Raw genomic sequence first — 25,042 nt, 5'->3', positions numbered from 1 at the left:
TAATCCTAAACAAGTCGAGACTGCGCGACTACGAGATCCCCTGAACCCTTCCAGCAACTCGTATTTCAATAATTATTCGCACATGCACACACACGCACACATACAGGCATACGCACACACGCATAAACACGCATTGGCTGCGGTGTGGGCTTGCTATGGGAACTTAGATATCTAAGAACTTTTCTTGTGGGTGGCCTATCTTCATGAAAGTTTCAGATAATGATTATAAAGGGTGATTTGTTAGATATTATCTTTTTGGCAACACTAGCTCAAATAGCTTACGCGCGTTTCGTGTTTTGTTTGATGACCATGAGTTATCGATTCGTCGCCGTTCGCAGCAATTGGGCCTCTGTTACTTAATTACTTACCCAGATCGTGTGATAAAACGCCTCATGTCTATTCAACATTGAAGCATTTATTCGTGAGATACCGGCCGAAATGTTGGACCATTTGATGCACAGTCGCGGTCAACATTTACAAGAAATAATCTTAAACATTAAATAATATGCACATATGTATATTCATTTTCAAGTTTTTAAATGTATTCCTAAACCTCATTTTGTAACAAGTAAGAACGTTCTTAGAACGAGCTAACGGTAACCTAACGGCAAAATTTGGATGGTTACACTCCAAAAATGTTATAATTACTTTTAAAATTATTTTTGGGTCTTTGATAGAGGAGGTTACTAGTAACTGCACTAACAAAATTTGAAGTTTCTAGATCTTATAGATCTTAGATTAGATATAAAAGAAGTGTAGAATGATTAGAATATCAGCTGGGTGGGTTCAGGGTCAGTGTTGCCATTTTAGCCTATTTATGGCTACATTTAGCCTATAGTTAAATGAACTAGCCTGGAAAATTTTCGAAATGACTATAGCCATAACTCTAGGCTTTAAATATTTTGCTTTTGTTAATGTTACCATTTTATATTATTTGGCTATCTATAGAAGCAAATTGATCGAAACTAAACTTTTTGTAGGTCTTTTGGTTTTACATGAGATTTACCATAATATACCATGGTAAATATCATAAATAATATATATATATACATATATATATATATATATATATGTTACTTATAATATAACATTGTGCGCAACCATTTAAATAATTTGTCAAAGTGGTTTAAGGTGTGTGGGCTTTTCCATAATTTTCAATTACCACAAGAACATGAAATATAGATTCGTACTTACTGATTACCATTAATCGCTTGCTTAATCACGCTAAATCGTTGCAAATTCGCTGATAAATATTACCCAACAGAATTTTACCAATTGAGAAATAATCAAATACTTTGTCAGTTTGCAGACAGATTCCGTTTCTTCACCTTTATTTATTACTCACAATCCACACATAGCGGAAAAAGCAATAAAGATGCAAACAAAGAAAACGATGGCAATGACAGTCAACCGAAATAGCTCGGCCTCTTTATGAACATTATTTAAACTAATTTTTTTGTTGCTTTTTTCTTTATTTTAAATTAGATTACAATAAGAATATAGCGATGCAAGTTGAACAGTTCCAAGTGCCCGCATATTATTGTATTTTAGCAGGAATTTCAACGCATACGATATCCACACTGTTCTGGTCCTTCAGCTCCCATTTAACTAGCACTGAGACTTTTGGATAGCTCTTCAGTACAGGCAGCGTGGCCGTATATCTATAAGCTTTGTTATTTTCTAATGGACACTTGAGTCCGCTGTTAAGGCAGGCATCAGGATTACTGAGTGGAAAGGGCATCTCGATGCCCAAAACCTTGCCGTGCACAACGGTTTTAACGGCCGAAGCCGTCTCGGCCAATGCAAAATCTATCGAAATTGAAACATTGGTATTTCGTCGTAGGAGGCACTCCGACTTTGTGGTATCACAACCTTCAATGGTGACTTGAGTAAATTTTCCCGTCTTTGATCCACAATCTTGAAATTCTAGAGCTGTACCAAGCTGCAGCGTCAGTAGAAGCGACGAAATAAGCACGCACAACGTAAACATTTTGCTTATTTACTTTAATTAAAAGTTCCGGAGAGAAAACGCTAAACGTAAGCTCAAAGTTTGAGCCTCAAACGATTTCCTCAGCAATGCTTCAACTACAACTGAAATATGACTACAAAGTGGTGGATAAGAGAAGAGCAAACGCGAAAATCAGCTGTGCGTCTATGTTATGAACCCGTTGCTATCGATATCAATGTAAAAGTCGAAAAGCCCGCCTCTGTAAATTTAAAAAAGTAATATTTCTCATAAACAAATTTAAGGATCACTTAGTTTAGTAATTGTACATAAAGTAAAACGGATTTTTATATTGATATCAAATAGAGTTTTAGGTTTTAATTTTTCACTTTCACGTCCATAATTTTTTTGTATATACTAACAAACATTATTTATTTATATTTTTATATAATACAAACATACAAACTACAAAAATCTCGTGGTTATGATATGATAAGATCGTATCACTGACCAGATAGTCTGGTCAGTAATCGTATCGATGTTGGGAGTGGTGCTGTTACTTAATTTGATTTTTTCACTGAAGTCGGTTAACACTGCTCCGAATTAGCTCGGGACGCTTTAGGTTCAAATATACCTGATAGACCTTAAATATCCAATTGTATATGATCCCTCTATGCGTACTCTTCGGTATCTGCTCTGTCAGGTATTTATATGAATGTATGTATACCATTTATGATTGTTTTATATGGTAGGTAGAGCTAGTAAATCATTGCTAGATTTTTCTTTTCGCGATGCATCCATGGATGTCGATATATTTTCAATTCTTGTTGAAAGTGGCTGAAACTGCACATGAAAGTGCATAAATCTTGTTTCCGCAATTACAGAAACTTATAATTCATTTAAAATTTTTTTTTTTATTTGATGGCTTAGCTTAAATTTTTCCTCTAAATAAATGTTTTAATATTTGACAGAACTTTATCAAAAATGGATCAATTTATCTCAACATCAAGTAATTATTCTTATACAGCATTTCTTAGAAGGGGAACGGATTTTATTACTTCATAGAAATGAATTCAAAGCAATTCCCATATTCCATTCCTTTGGAGGCACCAAACTCTGCTGAGCCTGAAAAATATATATTTTCAAGCCGGAGATTTTTGAAAATATATACATATTATAATGTTTTTTTTTTTTTTTTTTTTTTTTTTTTTAATACTTTATAGTGTAAATATATTTCCTTTTTTAAAATTCAAAATTTTCGTTGAAGCCATTAATATATTCGATAGTTTTATCCATCGATGGAACTGTCCATTGATTATTTCCCAGCTCTAATGGTAATTGATGTAAGCCACTAACCAGAGAGCTCTCTGGTTAGTATGTAAAGCAAAGTTATTTGCTCAGTGGTAAGGAGTAGTAGATACAAAGTGCACCACAAAAACAAAAATTTTAGAATCGATTAAGCTGATCTCAATAAGTCACCGATAGGCCAGAACTTAAAAAAATTCATCATAAACTGGTACTCGATATTTTATAATCGTCTCTTGAATGCGTAGTCGGCAACTTAATATTGTTACTCAACACTGCGCAGCGAATGTAATTTATTCTTGCATATTACAAATTTGCAAATGCTTAAAAGTCTTTGCGTTGTTTTTCTTGAAATTTTGCGCAAGTAAATCAAAGTTTTACTGTGGAGCTAGCTTAATCGTGTAGACGGCCCAGAGTCCGCGATTACAACTAGAAAGAAGACACTCAGGCTAAACGCAGTAAAAAAACAACGCCCAAAAAATCGCGATAAAAATACGACTACGTGTGTGGTATAAATTTTACGTTTAGCTGCATTTGTTAATTAAATTTGCCATGGCTGAAAAGTACACTTTTGGTAATACGCCGGCAGCTATAACTTGCCACGCCTGGAATAAGGATCGCTCCCGTAAGTGACGCAAGCAGTCCGGACCTTTTAATCTATGACTCACTTTCTATTCAGAAATCGCTTTGTCTCCGAACAACCATGAGATTCATATCTACAGCCGCGAGGGCCACGGCTGGAAGCTTGCAGATGTGCTTAACCAGCACGATTTGCGTGTGATGGGCATCGATTGGGCAAAAGAAACGAATCGCATCGTTAGCTGTGCTGCAGATCGAAATGCTTATGTTTGGACGCAAGCGGAGGACGGAAAATGGAAGCCAACTTTAGTGCTGTTACGGATTAATCGTGCTGCTACGTGTGTGAAATGGTCGCCAGCAGAAAATAAATTTGCCGTGGGATCTGGAGCGCGTCTCATTTCGGTTTGTTACTTTGAATCGGAGAACGATTGGTGGGTGTCGAAGCATATTAAGAAGCCGATAAGATCAACGGTTACCTCCCTGGACTGGCATCCGAATAATGTTCTACTAGTGGCTGGCTCCACAGATTATAAGGTACGCGTCTTTTCCGCATTTATCAAGGACATCGAGGAGCCGCCGACACCAACGCCCTGGGGCAATCGCAAGCCCTTGGGTCAACTCATGGCAGAGTTCAAAAACTCTTCTACCTCTGGGGGAGGCTGGATTAATAGTGTCAGTTTCTCCATTGATGGTAACAAGGTGTGTTGGGTGGGTCACGATAGCTGTGTGAGCATTGTGGATGCCACCAATGGGAATACGGTTATTCGCTGTCGCACCGGTTACTTGCCTTTCCTGTCCTGCGAATGGGTCTCACCCACATCTGTCGTAGTGGCTGGCTACAGCTGTGTGCCACTGCTCTACAGCCTGACTTCGGATGACAAACTTGTGCAAAGCGGCAAGCTGGACAAATCACAGAAGCGTGAAGCGGGAGGCATTACGGCCATGCACTTCTTCAAGTCTATGGATTGTAACATGCGCACTGAAAATACGGATGTGGTCGTGGACTCCATTCACCAGAACGCCATTACCAGCATACGTTTGTATTCTGGCGACAAGGCAAGTGCGAGCAAGGTGTCCACGTCTGGAGTCGATGGCCAGTTGGTAATCTGGACGGTGGAGCAGGATGGCATCAATGGAGGCATGCGTAACATGCAGATCTGAGTGCATCCCTAAAATCTGTGTTGGACCTTTGTTTTCCACATCTATATGTTTTTCTTTATGTACGTTTCCATTTCCACTGCAGTAATTTTTTATTTTTGTTAAGAACAAAATGTTAAATGCAGTTCGGATACGCAGTATTTTTGCCAAAATGTTAACAAAAAAATTTGCTTTTCCAATTGTTTAATGTATACAAGTTTTTTATCTATATATATAAATATCTTAATTTTTAACAAGTAGAGTATGTTCTTAAATTCTTCCAACGTATATAAAAAATCTTGTAAATGTATTTGAGTGTTTCTATCTTAGGGAAAGAGGTGGAACTAATTTTTAAAGTGATTTGTTAAAAAGATAGTTCGTTGTATGCTGATGTTGATTACGTTCCAACAGTATCGTAACTATTATTTCATTTTATTGACATGAAACATTTGCTACTCTGTTATATTAATAAAGCAAGCTTTGGGTATTGGGAACAATTTCGCGTGTTGAATCGCCGACCACTATCAGCATTGCATTCTTACACTGACCAGACAGTCTGGTCAATGATTCTTATGAACAGGTTAGAATTCGGTGTCATATCACTATTTATGCATGTGGCGGTTGACCGATTGCAGTTTCGATAAGTTTCAGTTTATTGAAGTGAGCGCCGAAGTTGGTTGATGTTTGTTTTAAAATAATATGCTTTTAAAGACTTGAACTTTAATGCGCCTGCTACGTTGGTACGCTACCAAAGCTGGGCGTGAGCATTACGCCAGCAGCAGCATAAAGGTTTATCGCAAAATTCCGAGTAAAACAAAAGATGGAACAGAACACGTGCCGTCTGCTCAGACCAAGGAATATGCTGAAAATTTGGTAAAAGTACAGATGATTTCACAGAATTTGCATGCCCAGCTCTTTCCACAGTCCAAACGAGAGTATTCTGAAGCAGAGCACCTTGCAGCTAAAGCATACAATGCCGAATTGCGACGTCATGGGATCGATGTAACCAGCACATCGCCCATGCCGGACGTGGAGCTAAAACTGCCTCCATTGCGTGGCGGAAATATTGAGGAGCACTTCCATTCTATAGCTGAGGAGCAGGTGGCTCCGTATAAAACACTACTTCAAGCGCTGATCGCTTGCAAGGAGCTGCCTGTAAAACCCAAACGTTGGGCTTTCCAAGCCGGTTGGACAGCCTATGATCCAGTGAATGGCACTGCCACGCCCGTTGCACATCCACTCGAAACAGGCATCATTTTCGATGTGGAGGTGTGCGTACGTGCGGGCAACGACCCAGTACTGGCAACAGCGGTGAGCACCAAGCGCTGGTACTGTTGGGTAAGTCCAAAGCTCACAAAGCATCGCTTGAATGTGCCGCCTGTTGAGCCGATCGATGTGGATAGCAATGAACGTCCACATTACACGCTCGATGAGCTCATACCTTTAGGTCATAAGGAACCCTCCTTAGTAGTGGGGCACAATGTCTCCTATGACAGGGCGCGAATTCGCGAACAGTATTTGATAAAGGATACGAATACCCGCTTTGTGGATACCATGTCCTTGCACATTTGCGTCAGTGGAGTGACTAGCTATCAACGTGCCATGCTCAAATCAAAGAAGGACCCCGCTGTTGAGGATTTAGACTGGCTGGCGCAGAGCTCTCTCAATAACTTAGGTGATGTGCATCGTCTATATTGTGGGGGAGAGCCTTTATTCAAGGAGCCACGCAATATTTTTGTGGAAGGCACACTAGAGCAAGTGCGTCAGCAGTTTCAGTTGCTAGTAAACTATTGTGCCGGAGACGTAGAGGCGACACATCGCATTCTAGGCAATCTTTATCCTTTGTATACAGAGCGTTTTCCACATCCCGTAACGCTGGCGGGTATGCTGGAAATGGGCACTGCGTATTTGCCCGTGAACTCCAATTGGGAGCGATATATTCGCGATGCACAATTGGCCTACGAGGATCTTAGCATTGAGGCTAAATATCATTTGGGGCGGCGAGCAGAAGAAGCTTGTGCGTTGCTACACGGTGAAGAGTATCGAAAGAACTTGTGGCTGTGGGATGAGGATTGGAGCGTCCAAGAGTTGAAACTAAAGCAGATGCCCAAGCGCAAGCAACTACCCACTGTACAACTGCCAGAACAGGACCTCGACGTTGAGCAGCTGCGATTGCAGCGCAAGTTCCAGTATCTTTATGATCAGCGCGCATTGCTGCCATCGCGACGACCCCTACTACCTGGTTATCCGCAATGGTATCGCAAGCTGTGCCGCAAGCCACCTCCCGACTATACTGAAGATGTGGATGAGGAGCCTTGGACACCTGGTGCGTGTGACATTAGCACGGGTATGCAATTAGCTGCCAAGCTGTTATCCCTCTGCTGGGAAAACTATCCCCTTCACTATCTTCGCGAACATGGTTGGGGTTTTCTGGTGCCTTTTCGCAGCTTCCAGAGTAACCGCAATAGCAACATACCGATTGAGCAACTGCTCGGTCGTTGTGCCATTCCCGAATTTGCGCGTAATTTTGACGTCAGAGAGGCAGTAGATCTAGCAATGGACGTGTTGCCCAAACAAGTGGATGAACATCTAAGCAAGCGACAGTTTTATAAGAGAATCTCGCAGCGACAACTGCACCTCGAGAAGCAATACAAAGGTAATAAAAGCTTAAAATAGTCGTCGCCCTCATATACCCTCTGTGTTTTGCAGGCTCTGGTGTCTGGTGCAACCATGTCATAGATGATTGCTGCTTCTTTTTGAAGCTGCCTCACAAAAACGGGCCTTCGTTCCGCGTGGGAAATCCGCTGTCTAAGGATTTCCTAAACAAGTTCTCTGAACATGCACTGAGTAGTGGAGATCCTTCGTGCCAGGCTGCGGCGCGTGTCATTGAAATAGCTCGCATGATGTCCTATTGGAGAAACAATCGAGATCGCATTTTAGGGCAAATGGTGGTCTGGCTACATTCGGAGCAACTGCCTGGTGACCTACAAGTGCATGCACAGCGCACTTCTTATGGAGCTATTTTGCCCCAAGTCGTGGTCGCTGGTACTTTGACACGGCGAGCCATGGAATCCACTTGGATGACTGCTTCCAATTCGCGTGCCAATCGCATTGGCTCCGAGTTACGTTCGATGGTACAAGCGCCACCAGGCTACAAGTTGGTTGGCGCCGATGTGGACTCACAAGAGTTGTGGATTGCATCCGTGCTAGGGGACGCCTACGCCCATGGCGAGCACGGAGCCACGCCCTTGGGCTGGATGACACTTAGTGGTAGCAAATCGAATGGCAGTGACATGCATTCCATTACAGCAAAGGTGGTCGGCATCTCAAGAGATCATGCGAAGGTTCTTAACTATGCGCGGATCTACGGCGCAGGTCAGCAGTTTGCGGAAACGCTGCTGCAGCAATTCAACCCAACGTTAAGCGCCACCGAGGCCAAAGCGAAAGCCATGAAAATGTTTGCTGCAACGAAAGGCAAGCGAGTGTATCGGTTACGAGAAGAGTTCCATGATGAGCAGGAGGACAAAGCGTACGTCTACAATATATTTAGTAAACGACATTTTTATGTCTGTGCTTTAATGAATGATTATTCTCAGTTACAGCAGCTATGAGGCCAGGCGCTTTGCTCTGCAGCGCAATCGTTCAGTGAGTGAAATCTTCCATCGTCCCAGCTGGCAGGGTGGTACGGAGAGCGCCATGTTCAATCGGCTTGAGGAGATCGCCACACGCGAGCAGCCCGAAACGCCGTTTCTTAATTGTCGTCTGAGTCGTGCTTTGGACTCGCATGAAGGAACGGATTTGGAGCAACGGTTTTTGCCCACTCGCGTCAATTGGGTAGTGCAGAGTGGAGCAGTGGACTTTCTACACTTAATGCTTGTTAGCATGCGTTGGCTTCTGGGTCCGCATGCTCGATTCTGTTTGAGTTTCCACGACGAGTTACGTTATCTGGTCAAGGATGAGCTAGCGCCGAAGGCAGCGTTAGCCATGCATGTTACTAATTTGCTCACTCGCTCATTTTGTGCTTCACGAATTGGCTTGAAAGACCTGCCCATGTCGGTGGCTTTCTTTTCTTCAGTTGAGGTGGACACGGTGCTGCGCAAAGAGTGTACCATGGACTGTCAGACGCCATCCAATCCGCACGGCCTGCAAATTGGGTATGGCATTCCGCCTGGACAGAGCTTAGGTATCCAAGAAGCTATTGTCAAGGCGGGCGGAGGTGATCTCACTCAATGGCCGTGGCTTAAGCCATCCAAAGACTAGTAACTAATCCTTGTTCACATATCTGTATTTAGAGAGTAGGTTTCTCACAGCTGGGATCCCCAGAAAATAGGTTTTCTATTTCTATTGTAAATTGTTCGTAAATTTCATAAAACGATTTTTATTTTTGTTTTTGATTTGGGTTTATTCCATTAGAACTTATTTATCCAAGTGATAGACTTGGTGTATTTTACGATCGAAGCAGCTTAACGTACTAAATCAATTCGAATACGATAAAATATGATTATTTCGAGATAATAAAAGTTATATAATACCAACATATATACAAACATATGCCTAAGAAGAATGTTCTTAATATGAATAGAGCACATCTGTTGTGCAACTACATCTTTTGGCCTAGCGTTTCGATCTCGTTGAGGAAATATAACATATCCGACTCATCCAGGCATGAGTTCTGGAGTACAAGTCGGAAGAAGTTTGGCAACTTGCGCAACGGTTGATATGTGATCATCATGGAACCCTTCTTAATCATCGCCTCTTTAATTTTGGGTGCCACTTTATGGAGCTTATCATAGAACTCTTGATTGCGCTCCATTTGTCGCAAGCTGGGCGGCACATACCAGAACGTAATGTTTGTACACTCCGGCTTGTCTAACACTAGCTCAAATCCGGGACGCTCACGTAACTTATTTGTAAAATACTCGGACATTTCGAAGACCTGCTCCACATGGGCCTCAAAGCCCTTAGTGCCCTTGGCCTTCCACATGAACCAGAACTTGAAGACATCCGCACGACGACCGCACTGAATGTGCTTATCCCCTGTATCGAAAGATGTGTCGTAGAATTTATCCTTCTGGAACAGATACGCGGCATTGGTCGAGTGGCACTGGCTCAAAACTTGGGTGTGCCGTGTGAGGAAAGTCGAGCACTGCTGCGAGGCTGACAAGAGCTTGTGGGGATTCCAAGTGACCGAGTCGGCGCTATTCAAGGAATTTTACAATTTTAGCTAGCTGTTCCACCTTTTTTCTTTCGCAGCTTACCGCTCAATGCCATTCAGCAATTGTCGATACTTCTTGGACATAAGCGCTCCGCCCCCCCAGGCTGCATCTACGTGCATCCACATGTTGTGTTTGTGACACAGCTCCGAAATGCCCAACAAGTCGTCAAAGGCACCCAGCACTGTGGTGCCCGCTGTCGCGGATACCATCAACGGTTGCCAATTGTTATCCAGGCACAACTGAATTTGCTCCTCCAGGTCGCTTAGACGCATCTTGCCCAGCTCATTGGTAGCTATCTTCCGTACGTGCTCGCTGCCAAAGCCCATGAACATGGCCAGCTTTTCGACTGAGTAATGGGCATCCTCGGATGTGAATATTATCAAGGGCTTGGCAGTAAATAGCCCATTTTTCTGAGATAAATAAACGGAGGAGTATTATATATACGTAAATCTACAAATATTTCGAATGTGTTTGACTTTTAAATTGAATTGTAAGTTTTCAGGACAGCTTTAAGAGCTTAAACGCAATGTAATAAACAGACTGAGGTGTAACGGACCCATGTAACTACAAATATGTACATAGAAATGAAGAAAACTTCTCCACACGAAAGTTACCATAGTAAGGCCAATAAACAAACCTCATTTCAAGTATTTGGCGCTATTGAGGCTTGAAATAACAGCAATCCAATCAAAAATACTTCCAAATAGAATGCTAAATACAAGAATTGAAATTTTTATGGACTCGGCTTTAGAGTAATAATTGAAACTGCATTCAAATGTCTACAGATTTTGTGAAATTATCTAAGTATCACAATACAGCTAACTACACAACACTAGTATCTAGAGTATAGTGCAGTCAGCGTAAAGCTTTGACTAATATTTTCGAGGGCAACTATATTGTAAACGCTGTCTGTTACGTTAGCCGAGTGAGCGTCTAGGCCGCGTATATTTCGCTTCCGCTTGAATTGGCTTCAAACACACAACACTAACCGTAAAAGCGACAACGATCATGAAAACGGAACCCAAAAGTGGTTTTGGCCTTCGGCCCGATGCTTACCTTGGACTCGGGTGCATATTGAAAGCGAGCACAGCTGATTGCATAACCGTTGGCTATTGAGCCACCCGGGCAGAAGATGCCATCACCCTGGCCGTTGTTGGGGAAGCCAACAATGCGTCGCATCTCCCCGAGTACCTGCTCCTCCATCAGCGTGAAAACGGGCGCCACTTCATATGTGTAAACGCTTGGGTTGAGTGCATCGGTTAGCCACTGACCGATCAGCGCGTACGGATCCACGCCAGAATACAGCTGGTTGATGAAATACGGATGACCAGTCTTGACCGAGAATCGTATTGTCTCCCGCAGCAGCTGGCGCAACTTATCCGGAGATTCGGCCTGATCCCGCAGATCAAAATCGAAGAGCTTACGCAGCTCGGCAGGTTCATGCCACTCCACAACCTTCGATGAGCGATTGGTACCCTGTAAGACGGCTAGCTGAATTATCTCATCGACGCAGGCACGTATAAAGCCTTCAAACTCAGCCGAGGGGTGGCTAGCCACGAAGCTGGACAGGCCATTGGCAACGTTGTTGTTGTTATTCGAGGAGCAGGTTTTGCTGTTGCTGTTACTATTGTTGCTTCCCAACATTTGCTTGCTTGGATTGCCGTAGTCAACTGCCGCCTGCGCTGCATCGATATCTGCTGCATCAGCCGTGGCCGTCGTCAATTGCTTCGCCATGCTTGCCAATTCCTCATTGTAAGGCTTATATATAGAACTGCGGTTGTAGAGGTGTGTTTGAAAATTTTCACTGGCCAGCATTTTTGTTTCTGTTTTCGTTTCGGTTGTGTTCTGTTTATGTTTTGGTTTATTTGGCAGCACGCTCTCAGTGGCTGATGTCTGTTTATTTAGTAATTGCCTGTGCTGCGTCTGGTGGGTTATAGCTGATCCTTGATATAGCTGAACACTCTTGACAATGACTCTGAAGTTCACAACCGAACTGAACGAATTGTTGCACCTCGTGCTGCTTTTATAAAACCTGTGAGACGTACTCACACACACACAACCAAGCTCGACCACACACATACGTAGACGAGACTAATATAAAGACAATGTCGACGCTCTTAAAAATACATAAGATCGCTCAACCCGCTCGGTTCTCGATTCTTGATTCTCGGTTCTCGGTTCTCGATTCTCAGCTGTTTTCTTTTTTTTTTCTCGTAGCGCTCGTCATTGACTTTAGTAATCGGGAAAGTACAACACACACCTGCAAGCCCAATTCCAACCCCATCATCGGTTTCATAATTAACTTTGGAGAGAGGCGAGATTCCAAGTTATTTACGATAATTACTTGAATGACGGCTAACTTTAACTTTAAGAAGAGTGGATTTGGTGGGAGTTTCCTTGGTTAAAGTACAAAAGCTAAACCCCTTTTGAATGGGTTTCGCTTTCCGTTACATCGATCGGCTGTCTATTTATTATTTTATTTTTTTTCTATATCTCATTGTAGTGAAAAAACATTTAAAATTTTTTGGAAATCAATCAATAAATAAAATAAAATTTGCGTTTAGTAATGCTTTAGCTGCAGTTATTATAAATTATACATTTTAACCTATTAGTACTTACATTGATGTTATCAATAATTTTGTGATAAGAATGGAGTTTTATTTAGATATAGATAAAATATACAGATAAATAGATAGGTGCTGAATGTACTACATATTTTTAAAGAAAAGTATATTATACTATTATTATTCGTCAGATTCAATTACTGTTAATAATATTTCGGTACGAATTTAGTATTTTAGTTGGATTTGCGAATTAAGCGGTACATGTAATACAATTATGCAGTTGACCAATTTAGACGCTAATTATGTGAGAATCGTTGACGGAGATTTCTCTCTCATTTGCTGCAATCAAAGACAAATTAAATGCAAATTTCATTGAGTAATTTTAGCAATTGCTGTGGGTATTTTCTTTACCATAGTCTTCTTCTTAAATGTAATATATGCAATACATGTATATGAGTATTCGTAGAATGTGTGTTAATTACGCAACTGAAACGTGATATGCAAGTGACTATTCTAAAGAGAATTGAAGATGGTGAGAGGATTGTTGTCGTAGGTCTCATGGAGGTGAATGAACAGTCCTATGCAAATGTTGGTCAAGACTGTTGTGAAATTCGAATGAGAAGTGTAATTGATATTATATACATATTTTGAACAAAATTATTTTAGAAAAATAATATGGTTTACTATATCCACATTTTTTTAAATTAATTCAAATTTGTGTTCTGCGGGACGAGTTAAGAAACTGATCTTGGCCAACGGCCTTGACTCTCACCCTGTCAATCTCTATAAATAAAAGCGAAATTACGAACACATATTTCTCAATTGTCTACAGAATCAATCTATTATTATATGTATTTAAATATAGATGTATATACATACATACATATATCTTTTTATATTATATTATTATTACTCTTTTACCAAAACATAATCGCACTCAAGATTTTGTTATTGATATTTTTATATTATACTGTGACACGGTTATTCAACCTACAAATTGTAGGTTGCCATAGTATTGGCATATAAGGATGCTAGCAAAAAGAATTCGTATCACGAAATTGCATTTCTTGCGAAAGAAATGTTATCATTTCTGTGGTCAAATGTTGCAATCAACTTAGAAACAACATGAAAATTAAGTCATTGATTGTAATCATTCATATAAGGTTTGTTTAGGAAATATTTAATTGCTTGATTTATATACACAATATTCCTTTCATCTGTACAGATATGGATTGCGCCGTCATGGTGGTTATATTTTTGAGAAATTTTGCCTATTTTGTCGTTCAAAATCTGGCACCACTGCCTACAATACGCACGCGAGATGTTAACTCATAAATAAAATACATTTTTGTGTAAACGCATAGCTTAGAGGCTTTAATTCCTCTGTCTGTAAAAAGTACAAACAAAATACAGGTCTTAATTAAAAGGAATAGACGCATAGCATACACATTTTCAGCGACTAATTTTTATTATTGTCAGAGAATTCGCGACGATTATTATTTTTCAAAATTCATTATTTTGTCAAGAAATATATTCTCGTCGGACTAGATAAGATTTTTCAAGTTTCTAATTTGGATTTAAGATATTTCGCTATACTTTTGGAAAACAGAACTATATACATTTAATTCAATTTTAGGGATGGCTTGACTGGCTAAATATGTAAGTATCGGATTCGACTAATAATCAAAAAGGCACAATGCACATATAAATACATACATACTGTTATATATATACATATATACAAATATTGATAACAAAACGAGAAAGGTGATAGAAAATAAATAAGATCATACAAATCCTTGAAGACACTATTCTTAACTTTGCTCAACGCATAACTTTATTACGAATATTGGTTAGGGTATAAGCAGAGAACAATGAGCCAAATTAAAAAAACACGCCTTCTCGTTTCGCTGCAAATATAAAATAAAAATGTCTCAGGAATGCACGAATAACCAGTTATGCGATGGGGGGGAGCAATCGTCCAAATTTCAGGAAGCATTTGAGCGACGTCATCAGCGCTCGCTGAAAAGCGAAAGGAAATAAACAGTTGTCGATGTTGCTCTTATATGATTTAATTGAAATACACAGCATCGACAATTAGCTTAAACGGTATTAATTAGACCTCTTTCGCTATGCCCCTGAGCCCACGTAAACCTCAATGTATACATGGGGCTTTCCTATTTACCCACCTAACACGTTATTACAACTCAAACCAATAGACGACCTCTCAACGTACCTTTTACCTATTTGTGGTTCATTTAATATCACATGTGTTCCGGTCACTTGTATTTGTTTCAGTTTTTCGTTTTCGTGTTTTGGGCAAAGCCATTCAACAATATTCGTCAATAATACCATCATAAACTTCTCATAATGAGACATCAAATTTGTTAGAAAAAAGAAAAATAGAAACAAGTTTCGGCCTTGCATTGATCAAGATTGGCATGCATTGATCATGATCATGTATGCTGATAATACTGTATGCCAAATATAAAGTTCAATTAAAGAATTAACAAATTATGGGCTTTAAAAATAATCTAGTGACATTATATTTGCCTGCCCAAAATACACATTGCCCCCATAAGCTGCGGTGTACGGGTTCAGTGCACCAACTAGATCGCAGATTAATAAGTCTGACTTCAAGGTGTCTTGACGCAGTGCTCGTCTTTTTTAATTTTAAATTAAACTTTTAGTATTTTTGGTGGACTTTCCTTTACGAGAGTTTAAGATTGCTAGGCTTAAAAGAATACGTATTTTGATTAACATGAATTCCCAATAACTTGCTCCAAAATGAAACCCAAATACCAAATTCGACCAATGTCTAACAATAGTGTTATACTTTATTGATTTTACAGGCTACGATCAATACAATATTCTCGGTATTTACAATTTCTTATAATATAATTTATTATAACATACATTCTCTTTTAATTTTCGGATTTTATTTAATTTTTTTTTTTGTTTGTTTGTTTAGTTTTAAATAATAAAAATTATCGCATTTAACTCGGTCCATACTATATATTGAATACACATACATATACATTTTGTTTTCTGTATCTATATCATTTATATTTTATATTTTTATGCACTTGATGCCAAGAATTACCTTTTCTCTATCTGTGGTATTCTGTCCTATTTTGTTTTTTGTTTTTATTTCTGTCCTATCACACATCGCTAGGCAATAAATATTATTCTTGGTTTGTACTTGGGTAAAGAAACATCGTACCTTTATCTGCAATGATATTGAAAACATTATATATAGTTAAATCTATGGAATTGTATAATTATCACCGCTTACCTGGATTGTTGTAGAAGTTTGCGCTTAGACTAGGTTTTGGTGGAAGTTTGGGTGTCCCATCATGGCTCGTGGCAATTGGAAAGAATTCCTTTGGGGACGAGCGTCGGTTCGGGTGATGTGATGAATGCTGATGCGTATGTGGATACGAATTCGAATGATGCTGCAGTTGCTGTTGTTGAAAATTATGTTGTCCACAAGCCACTGACTGTTGAGATTGCGTTAGCGGCCGATGGCGATTTTGATGCTGCTGCTGCAGTTGGTATTGCTGTTGGGGGTAACTGCTGGAACCGTCTACAGTGCTGGGAATGTATGGGGACATGGGCGTCATGGGTGTCATCGGTGATGTGGTTGTCGAGGAGCTTAATGCTGGCGAGATCGACTGTGGTGGTTGCTGCAATTGCTGTTGCTGTTGTTGTTGGTGCTGATGTTGCTGCTGTTGCTGCTGCTGCAGCTGTTGATGTTGTAATTGTTGCTGAGGATCTTCGCTACCCGCCGCAATTGTTGCATTGTTGTTGTTGTTATTATTGGAAGATCCTGCCGAATTGACGCCCAGCGATGGTTGTTTGGCCGAATTACGGCGTATCATAATACTGCTCGTGTTTGGCAACAGCAAGCTGCTACTTTTACCTACAAACTCCTTGGGCTGACGACCATAGCACGCTGCCGTGGAATAGTTGAGGCGAGGCGGTATGGGCGGCGGACTTAGTTCACCATCACGCGGAGGTAGCTGGCAAACGAGAAATATAATAAATAGTTGTTTTTAAGTCAGAGTAAATTAAGCAAATCTTTGTTTAGCTTACTGTAGGTGCATCAGGAGCTTGTCGTTTCTGTGCCATATCCGCGCAGCTATCTGTGCGTTCCTTACGTCGAGGCGGCAAGGGCGGCGGCACAGCTCGATACTCCATGTTATTGGCCGCTGGCACATTTACATGCGGGGATATGGGCACCGCACCCGCTTGCGGCTGTCCCTGCTGCTGGCTCTGTTCACTGTTGCAGTAGAAGCCCCCCAGTTGCGGACTAACATCCCCTAAGCCCCCGCCTCCAATAAGTGTCACCGTGCTAGCTATGCTGTGCGTAGGACTGTATTGTGTTTGTGCAGCGCGCCCATGGAATGGTGAACGGTTGCTGGCTGGTGGCACTGGCGGCGGTGGTGGCGCAATTGCCTCATGCCGCGGACTAATCATTAACTTCGGCAAAGGCGATGGCGGCATCGTGTCTGTATCCGAAATCACATAACAATCGGACATAGTCCAGTTGCTGCCTGTTGCTGATGGCAACTGTTGATCGGATGGCGTAAATCCTTCCGTTGGCGCATAGCTGTTATTCTGTGTCCAAACATGCGCCGCCGGCTTGCGTGGCAGATGTGGCGCCGGCGCCACCTCCCCATTGTCTGTAGTGCGTGGTTGCAACGCATGGCTACTCCAGCTATTCCCGCCATTACGCTCCGGTATTATGACGGGAGCGAACACTGAATACGCGTGCGGATTATGATGGGGACTCTGATCTCCAATACTGCTGCTGCTGGTGACTGCTGTCGCTGTAGTTGCTGCTGCTGCGGCTGCTGCCATTGGAGGAGGATCCACGTTAGGTGCATTGCTAGGCAATTTGTTACTGTTGTTATTTTGGTTCTGCCGCCGTGGTTTGATGCCCGGCGACTTGAGCGGAATGTTTGGCCATTTGCGGGGCTACAAAGATAATTTATTTAATGAATTCATATTGTCCCAGATGTAACAGCTCTTTAGACTTACAAATTTGGGTACTGTTTTACAGGCGCGCGGCTCAATGCGTAGACTCTCATTATACAAGTAATCCGACATCTCCTTGTCAGACATTCCATTAAAAGGATCGAGCTGCTCGAAAAACTGCCGAATGGTTGGCTCCTCGTTCAGGCAATAAGGCTGATTCTGATATTGTTGTATTTCTCCAATTATTTCCGACACTTTCCGACGCTTTGAGAAATTTATGAGCTCTGTGTTGGTCAACAGATCCGGATTACCCTCCTCCAAGTGCAATATATTTGTGAGATAGCGACCGAAGAATGGCACACAGGGTGGATTAATGGAACGTAAACGCTCCTGGTATTTCTTTAAATGATCCTCGCTCAGCTCCCTGCATTCATCCAAGAACTTGCGGTGGCGCTCCGGGAGTCCATTGAAAGTGGCACGCAAACGAAACACAGCCGCGGTGCCCATCGCTGCGACAATCGAGAGTATGCCATTGAAATTGTTTAGCTCCAGCATGACCATCATCACTTCAATGGCTCGTTGCATGATGGCCAGACGTTCGTCATAGTTCTCTGCCTCCATTATAGATTTCTCAATCCAACGCGTCACATTTGTTGTATGCTTCATGATCTTTAGCAGATTGGGACTCTTTAGCTCTTTATCCTTTTTGGTCCATGGCGACCCAACCAATTCTGATGGCTTTACATTCTTGTACATCTCAAACTCCAGTAAAGTGAGTTGACGCGCCACCTCCAGTGGATGTAGGGTAAGCAACGTTATCTCATCATCAGGCACACTCAGATGATATTCAATGGGCGGTGGATCATGACCGTAGGCATAAACAATCTTCTTATTGCTTTGTTTATTCTACAGAAGAGAGAAAAGAGCATTCAATTCAAATGTGTATCAAATTAGATAAGCCCGATAAATCGAGCAAGACTCATCTATCTGTTGTCGTATTTACCATGCATTGGATTTGCAATCTGTAACTCTGCTTATACTATAAATTTTATGTTTTTTATTTGTATATGTAGTGCATATATCTAAGACATCATCAGATGCAACGCTGCAATCAATATTTACCTTGCGATCGACTATCTTGCGCACCGAGTCAACCCATTTGCGCATGGACTTGCTGTTGACTTCATTGAGAAAGTGCAACAGCCTATCCAGCAATGTTGGATCCTTCTCAAAATCATAGAAATGATGGTCTACCCAATGCCTTAGCACATTTAGCACACGAAATTGCACTGGCTGCACAAACTCTTTGCGATAACGTTTCCAATCCTCACGCTGCGAGTTTTTTAACATTTTATCGCTATCCACCGTTGTGGCAGTAGCATCCTTATCGAGATCGGCATTGGCATTACTGCCTATATTATTTAAATGTTGCTGTTGCTCTTGGTATACCAAACTGGGCTCAGGTATTTCGAAACGTTCCATTAGCAGAGTGAGTAGCTGTTGGGGTGAACAAAAATACCGGTATGTGGTGAGGAAAGTGCGCACAAATGTGGGATCCGCATAGATGTGATAAGTCAGCCGTTCGATCAGCTTGCACAGAGTAGCGCCCTTTATCATAGGTACCACCCCACTGTCCCGTTCTTCGAGCACAATGTTCTCTGCGCTGTCGGGCACAGCAAATTTGTAGATCTCCGGGCTGGGCATGCGCAATGGATGCTTGCGCTCAATATCCTGTAGTATACTATCCAATATACGATCCAACATTGACTTTGTGTTCACCATTATCAAATCGGCCATCCAATCGTTTTTGTGTTGCGCATTCTTAGCCGACAAAATAATAGCAGGATGCATCCGCGTGATTAGCTCAAAGCTATGCTTCAGCTCTTCCGTATCCGCACGATCGTTGATTTCCACGCGACGCATAAAGAACTTTTCTTTTAAACGAAAGTCATATGCAGTGGCACCTGCCGAAGGTGTTTGCTTCTTCGTATTTGCTTTGCAGAGCACCATCAACCCATCAAAAAGAAACACCTTACGCTCACTCCAGATACGTTTCCCCGAGCCGAGTTTGCTGAGAGCGTCCTCTGCGAAACATGATTGAAATTAGTAAAGTGTTCGTGGAGGCGTAGCTACCACATACCTCTTATAAACTCGTTGCAATTGAGACCCACGTCCTTGTCATCCCAGTGCTCCACTTTCAACTGCAGCTCACGTGTGCGTTCGATAGCCATTTGTCGACGCACGCGACCGCTGACCGGCAAAAGTCGCTCCTTCGACAGGTTGGCCATTACCTTCTCGAGATCGCAGTGCAGTGGATGAAGCAGTCCCTGCACCTGGGCAAAGCTCTCGATGTCATCTTGTGATGTGCTGAGATCCATCAAATGTTTGATATAATCAAAATAAACAAACGCATGGCAAATGGGCACCAGTAGCAGCTTGGGCAAATAATACTTGACAGCCTCTCGAAAGCCATGACCCGCCGACATTAAGGACAATGCATCAGGTTTGGCCAGCAGATTACTGAGTGCCTCTCGTGATGCTGCCGATGTTACATCGTGCGCATACTTCTTATACACATCGAACTCCTCGGCCTCAGCTAGCTCTTCGAAACAGCTCGCCACGCAGGGCGCATTCTGCTCCTGTGACATCTCAATAACATCTTCCAGAGAGCCCAATAGCGTCACAGTCACCTCGTATATATCCATAATGTTGGAAAATATAGGTTCGAGTTCCTTTGGATCGCGTGCTATCTTCACCAGCTCTTCACGAAAGACACGTATAATCATATGCAAATCCCTTTGATACTGTTTCTCATCATTGATAAGCTCCTTTACCGTCTCCTCATATGTAGCACTTGCTCGCTGCGCCGGTAACGACAACGGACTAGGCAGGACATTGCATTTGAGCTCCTCCCCGCTACTATTGAGCATGTCTAGTATCATGCCATCCGCGTTCAAAACCACTTCAATGTCCTCCTTCACAATCTCGCTGTGTGCAATACGGCAAACATAGTCAGCGGCCGTTCTCAATATGTCAGAGGAAATACACTCCAGCACAGCAACTAGATAAGCTGATACTGAGCTATCAATTTTATACTGAAGGACATCCTTCTGCAACAACGTATGTACACGTTCTGTTGGAAGCAGACATTTGCGTTTCTTCGAATTGATTAACTCGTTAATTTCCTTAAGGGCTCGCTGATCGAGTGGCGATGGGAATGATTTGATTACTTTAACTTCCACATCCTGCACTGAATGCGGTAAGGGTTTGGCGCACAGCTTGGCCAACAGGCGTACACACAGATGCTCCACATATAGCAAGGCATCTTCTTTGGCTGTTACGCGCGGATTCACCTGCTCCAGCACCTTGCGCAACGATTGTATAAAAAGGCCGCGCCACCGGGCCGCATTCTCGTCCTTTGTGAAGTCATAGCCATCGGTGTCCTGCACGGTGGAGGCAATGCCAACGCTAATTCCATGGCTGCCAACGCTGGAAAACATTTCTGCACTCCACACTCACACATGCGCATACACACACACACATGCACATCCACACGCATACACACACGCGCGCTTTTGTTATTAGTCAACAGCAACGTCTTTTTCAGGCAGCAACATTTTCTAGCGTTTGATTCTCTTTATGGATTTTGCTTGGTGATTTTCGCGGCGCGTTATCTATTTGCAATCGTGATGGAACAAAAACAAAACTTTGTTTTTACATGCTATACACACAATTTTTTCAATATATATTTTCTCTGCAAATTCTGCTTATTACGGTGTTAAGTTAGCTGCAATACTCGCTTGTCAGTGCTGAAAAACGCCGCTCATATATATTCGATAAGCGATAACATACATGTTGTGTTTAATATTTTTAAATGTAATAAAGGCAATTAAAACAGTCAATTTTAACAATATATAACGTCAATAATAGAATCAAATTCATTAAAGCTATGTGTATACAAAAAATTTTTTATGAAAATTGTGAAAATATAAAATTGATATTAACAATAAGCTGATTTGAACATTTTAAAGTTGGTACAAAATGTAATTATTATTTTTTTAACCATACTGTATTCTCAATCCAATCACGATAATAAAAAACTCTAGTATGACGTGTAAATGAATTATTCAAGTGACACTTGTCTCCCCTAGAAACAACGCCAAAAATTTCAAACAAGCAATTAGTATACTCCGAAAGTGGAGTAAATAACGGACTACCAGAATCATTTGGGCAAACATCTCCATAGTTTTGCTTCGGCTTTGTACAGATGAATTGATCCCCTTTCAGCTCTTCTTCAGGTTTTGCACAATGTTTAATTTCCACAGAAACCAACTTTCCCGATCGTAGAGTATCCGCTAGCTCGTTCGGCTTTACAAAGCCCCAACCAGCAACTTGATATTCTTTATTGGCACTTGAAGGACTCTCCGATAAGCAAGCAGGCTTTACCTTATTTGTTATATTTGCCGGCTTTGACAATTTCAATAGAGATATATCTGCTGTATCGCCACTATAGTCGGGGTGTACAATTTCTGTGGCATAATATTGTGTACCAGATGAAATTCTTTCATGAGCGCCCAGCCGAACAGAAATCTGGCTATTAATATTTACAATATACACATATTATACATATACAAAAGAATTATTTTAATTATAATTGACTTACAATCCTAACTGGTTTCTTCTCATATCGAAACAATGTGCTGCCGTTAGTACATACATTTGATCTATCAATGTCCCCCCACAGACAACTGTGAAATTTGAAGTTTTATTTTTCACCTCTACCAATGCCATAAAGGGGTATTCGTTCTCAGCTGCTACAGAAGAGTTCCTTATAAGCAATTCTGTTGGACAGATGCCATCCATCTTTGCGTATTTCAAACAGTCTGAAATATAAAAGAATAACTTAATCGACTGCCACTGCGAGTAGACATATAATCGCAAACTAAAAGGCCTAAATATATATATGTAGATAGATTATGAAACAAGTAAGAAAGCTGCAGTCGAGCGGTACCGACTGCTTGAGCCATACATTACATATACACTTTATAGAATTTCGATTTATTCATCCTCAGGTGTAGGTGTATTTCGAATACTAGAGACTTATGCCTTGGCAAATGCATACATATGTATATATACTCACAAGAAAAGTTATTAAACAATCAATATGGGATGTATATAGTATATATATTCATAATCGGCTGACTCGATTAAGATCTATCCGTCTGTCCGCAATAGTCAACTTAACGCTATACCCGTTAAGTTGACTATATTAAATACTTACGATTTTTATATTCAGGAACAATTGTCTTTTGCTTTTCCGGACAGTGAACTGTATACGTAGTTTTGTTGCAAAAGTTTACGGAATCAAAGTTACCGAGCTTTGTAGCTACATATACTACGTCTTCGCAATCGTTAATACGAACACAGTCGTCACTGGCAGATATTGTATTGCTTGGATAACAATTACAAAATGCCAACCATAGCATAAGTAATATTATCCTAATATTGCAACACATTTTATAGATCGTTTGCTGATATGTCGATGTCTTCGAATTCAAGTCTTGACAAGTACTGGGCTACTTGGTCTCAATATTATTTAAATAAGTTCAATGCCGAAAGAGCGAATAAAGTTCAGACTTTAAAAGAAGACTTTAGACTGCCCTAGAAAGCAGTACGTTAAATATGCAAGGAGACTGCTCGACTAGGAGTTACCCTAAGCCCTACAATATGATAGTTTAATCATTCTGCACTTTTATGCACACATACATATGTACATATGTACGTACTCTGCTAACTGCGCAGTAAGCAGCGACTGCGCTTCGCCACGCTTCTTTATGTCTGTTACATACTTTTAACAAAACCATTATACCCTAATTTCCCATTGAAAATGAGTTCAGGATATAAAAATTAGACAAGCGGAAAAGGTGTATCTTCTACAGATTTGTAATTTCAGGGTCGCTCGTAGGTGCGTCTCATATTGAGGATTAATGTTAAGTCGCAATATACCGATTGATTGGTATTTCATTCTATGGATAATATTACTTTTATTATCTGTAGATATTAATTATTAGTATGGACTTTCACTATTAATACGAATTATCTCTCTAGCAGCGTGCCTCGTTGCTTTTTCTGTGGAGGCAGGATTTCTTCGGTCTTGGCCTTCGCACCTAGGTCCGCCAGTTTGCCTCCTTTGCGTTGTAGCTGCTTCTCAATAATACGGGCGTTGTTTGCATAGCTATCGGCGATCTCACGCTGTAATAAATATCAATTAAATATATTGCACAACAATTTCTCATAAATTATTTTGCTTACCGCCTCAATTTCATCCTCTTCCTCGTCTATTGTGGATACGGTTACCGAGCTAAATTTGCCCATATTCTTGGTGTGCCGCGTGACCATAACTTTTTTGCCACTGTCATCCAAAATGCCGGAATTCTCACCGCTGGGAGCAACTGTTGGTGTCGTCGCCACATGGGCTATGCTAATATTGCTGATGCAGTTTTTGTTGTTACCTGCCTTGGCTTTTGCCTCCGCTGCGAGGAGCTGCGCCAGTGGTTTTTCTCCTTTATTCTTATGCAAGGCATTGCTCATGACAAAGGTCACGTGGGAGTCGGAATTATGGCGATAGTACAATGGCAGATTACAGTTGCGACACTAGAAAGTATATTACGTTTATATGTAATGCGTCCTATCCTATAGGTAAAAGCTTTTTTGAGTGGATCAAAAAATTACGAGTGTTATATTTACATACATAGACTTCAGGGACTACGAGTGTCACACTCAAGACCTATGTAGTTATTCTCTCATTGGCAATTTTTACTGTGCTTGTCTTATGTATTATTATTTACATATGTATATATGTACATACATTATAACGGTACTGCTTTTCAATGCCCTTTCCTTTGCGTCGTATGTAGATCATCTTAGGCGCTGGGTTGTATGTCAGCTTATTAGCGTGTGCATTGGCATCAATAACACGAGCATTATCCGCCTCGCGCAACGGCAACTGTTCTAATGTGCAATCTATCAAAACATTTGTATATTTAATATAAACATTTATTCACGCAATAACACATTATTACGAACCCAAAATGAGCGACATTTTGCTACACAAACAATAGTATATGTTTAACGGTTTCTCTTCGTTATATTCCTCTTGATCTTTTGTATCTGAGCAGACAATGCTACGTGATACAACTTTCGGCATATTGCTTTTCTATTATTTAAACAACAAAATGTACTTTCAGCAATATTTACATATATTTTGGTCAGAACGCCAGCCAATTTTAATGTGCAGTGTTGGATAAATACATCTA

General features: G+C 41.1%; 6 protein-coding genes across 7 annotated transcripts; 2 read left to right on the top strand and 4 right to left on the bottom strand.

Annotated features, from left to right (window-relative positions):
* Positions 1-1,451: 1,451 nt before the first annotated feature.
* LOC108649558 (NPC intracellular cholesterol transporter 2 homolog a-like) lies at positions 1,452-2,081 on the bottom strand. The gene has a single exon (XM_018098526.3). It carries the CDS (start codon positions 1,988-1,990, stop codon positions 1,538-1,540), a length of 453 nt encoding a protein of 150 aa, XP_017954015.1. The 5' UTR covers positions 1,991-2,081; the 3' UTR covers positions 1,452-1,537.
* A 1,433-nt stretch (positions 2,082-3,514) lies between these two features.
* Arpc1 (Actin-related protein 2/3 complex, subunit 1A) lies at positions 3,515-5,276 on the top strand. The gene is made up of 2 exons (XM_018099115.3): positions 3,515-3,875; positions 3,930-5,276. Exons 1-2 carry the CDS (start codon positions 3,803-3,805, stop codon positions 4,988-4,990), a joined length of 1,134 nt encoding a protein of 377 aa, XP_017954604.2. The 5' UTR covers positions 3,515-3,802; the 3' UTR covers positions 4,991-5,276.
* Positions 5,277-5,581: 305 nt separating this feature from the next.
* Positions 5,582-10,074, top strand: PolG1 (DNA polymerase gamma, catalytic subunit tam). The gene is made up of 3 exons (XM_018099125.3): positions 5,582-7,622; positions 7,676-8,495; positions 8,563-10,074. Exons 1-3 carry the CDS (start codon positions 5,690-5,692, stop codon positions 9,224-9,226), a joined length of 3,417 nt encoding a protein of 1,138 aa, XP_017954614.2. The 5' UTR covers positions 5,582-5,689; the 3' UTR covers positions 9,227-10,074.
* b (glutamate decarboxylase-like protein black) lies at positions 9,394-12,230 on the bottom strand. The gene is made up of 3 exons (XM_030388479.2): positions 11,239-12,230; positions 10,225-10,592; positions 9,394-10,164 (listed from the first exon to the last, which is right to left on the bottom strand). The coding sequence occupies exons 1-3, from the start codon at positions 11,995-11,997 to the stop codon at positions 9,567-9,569; spliced, it is 1,725 nt and encodes a 574-aa protein (XP_030244339.1). The 5' UTR covers positions 11,998-12,230; the 3' UTR covers positions 9,394-9,566.
* A 3,452-nt stretch (positions 12,231-15,682) lies between these two features.
* Positions 15,683-21,548, bottom strand: Sos (Son of sevenless guanine nucleotide exchange factor). The gene is made up of 6 exons (XM_018099060.3): positions 19,867-21,548; positions 18,849-19,810; positions 17,790-18,632; positions 16,842-17,726; positions 16,042-16,768; positions 15,683-15,975 (listed from the first exon to the last, which is right to left on the bottom strand). The coding sequence occupies exons 1-6, from the start codon at positions 21,224-21,226 to the stop codon at positions 15,932-15,934; spliced, it is 4,821 nt and encodes a 1,606-aa protein (XP_017954549.2). The 5' UTR covers positions 21,227-21,548; the 3' UTR covers positions 15,683-15,931.
* A 2,192-nt stretch (positions 21,549-23,740) lies between these two features.
* On the bottom strand, positions 23,741-25,030 carry LOC108649556 (STING ER exit protein). 2 transcript variants are annotated; one of them, XM_089257798.1, is made up of 5 exons: positions 24,813-25,030; positions 24,595-24,749; positions 24,239-24,380; positions 24,039-24,178; positions 23,741-23,978 (listed from the first exon to the last, which is right to left on the bottom strand). In XM_089257798.1, the coding sequence occupies exons 1-5, from the start codon at positions 24,931-24,933 to the stop codon at positions 23,823-23,825; spliced, it is 714 nt and encodes a 237-aa protein (XP_089113924.1). In that variant the 5' UTR covers positions 24,934-25,030; the 3' UTR covers positions 23,741-23,822. The 2 variants fall into 2 exon arrangements, with proteins under 2 accessions (XP_089113924.1, XP_017954014.1); XM_018098525.3 differs by having other exon boundaries at positions 24,039-24,380.
* Positions 25,031-25,042: the final 12 nt, after the last annotated feature.

This window comes from Drosophila navojoa, chromosome 3 (genome assembly GCF_054131105.1).
Source record: "Drosophila navojoa isolate 15081-1374.11 chromosome 3, UAZ_NAV_1.0, whole genome shotgun sequence".
Lineage (NCBI taxonomy): Eukaryota > Metazoa > Arthropoda > Insecta > Diptera > Drosophilidae > Drosophila > Drosophila navojoa.
Note: the sequence above shows the minus strand (reverse complement) of the source record. Positions and strands in the feature narration are given on the sequence as shown.

Bases quoted from the DNA above. Each gene is read 5' to 3' on its own strand.
- LOC108649558 (XM_018098526.3), bottom strand. From the start codon at position 1,990: ATGTTTACGTTGTGCGTGCTTATTTCGTCGCTTCTACTGACGCTGCAG.
- Arpc1 (XM_018099115.3), top strand. From the start codon at position 3,803: ATGGCTGAAAAGTACACTTTTGGTAATACGCCGGCAGCTATAACTTGC. The intron at 3,876-3,929 runs GTAAGTGACGCA...CTTTCTATTCAG, and splicing joins CTGGAATAAGGATCGCTCCC to AAATCGCTTTGTCTCCGAAC.
- PolG1 (XM_018099125.3), top strand. From the start codon at position 5,690: ATGCGCCTGCTACGTTGGTACGCTACCAAAGCTGGGCGTGAGCATTAC. The intron at 7,623-7,675 runs GTAATAAAAGCT...TGTGTTTTGCAG, and splicing joins CCTCGAGAAGCAATACAAAG to GCTCTGGTGTCTGGTGCAAC. The intron at 8,496-8,562 runs GTACGTCTACAA...GATTATTCTCAG, and splicing joins GATGAGCAGGAGGACAAAGC to TTACAGCAGCTATGAGGCCA.
- b (XM_030388479.2), bottom strand. From the start codon at position 11,997: ATGCTGGCCAGTGAAAATTTTCAAACACACCTCTACAACCGCAGTTCT. The intron at 10,593-11,238 runs GTAAGCATCGGG...TATTTATCTCAG, and splicing joins AATATGCACCCGAGTCCAAG to AAAAATGGGCTATTTACTGC. The intron at 10,165-10,224 runs GTAAGCTGCGAA...TTCCTTGAATAG, and splicing joins TTGCTGAATGGCATTGAGCG to CGCCGACTCGGTCACTTGGA.
- Sos (XM_018099060.3), bottom strand. From the start codon at position 21,226: ATGTTTTCCAGCGTTGGCAGCCATGGAATTAGCGTTGGCATTGCCTCC. The intron at 18,633-18,848 runs GTAAATATTGAT...TCTCTTCTGTAG, and splicing joins GCAAGATAGTCGATCGCAAG to AATAAACAAAGCAATAAGAA. The intron at 15,976-16,041 runs GTAAGCGGTGAT...ATATCATTGCAG, and splicing joins AAACTTCTACAACAATCCAG to ATAAAGGTACGATGTTTCTT.
- LOC108649556 (XM_018098525.3), bottom strand. From the start codon at position 24,933: ATGCCGAAAGTTGTATCACGTAGCATTGTCTGCTCAGATACAAAAGAT. The intron at 24,750-24,812 runs GTTCGTAATAAT...ATGTTTTGATAG, and splicing joins CAAAATGTCGCTCATTTTGG to ATTGCACATTAGAACAGTTG. The intron at 23,979-24,038 runs GTAAGCAAAATA...TATTTATTACAG, and splicing joins AAGAGGATGAAATTGAGGCG to CGTGAGATCGCCGATAGCTA.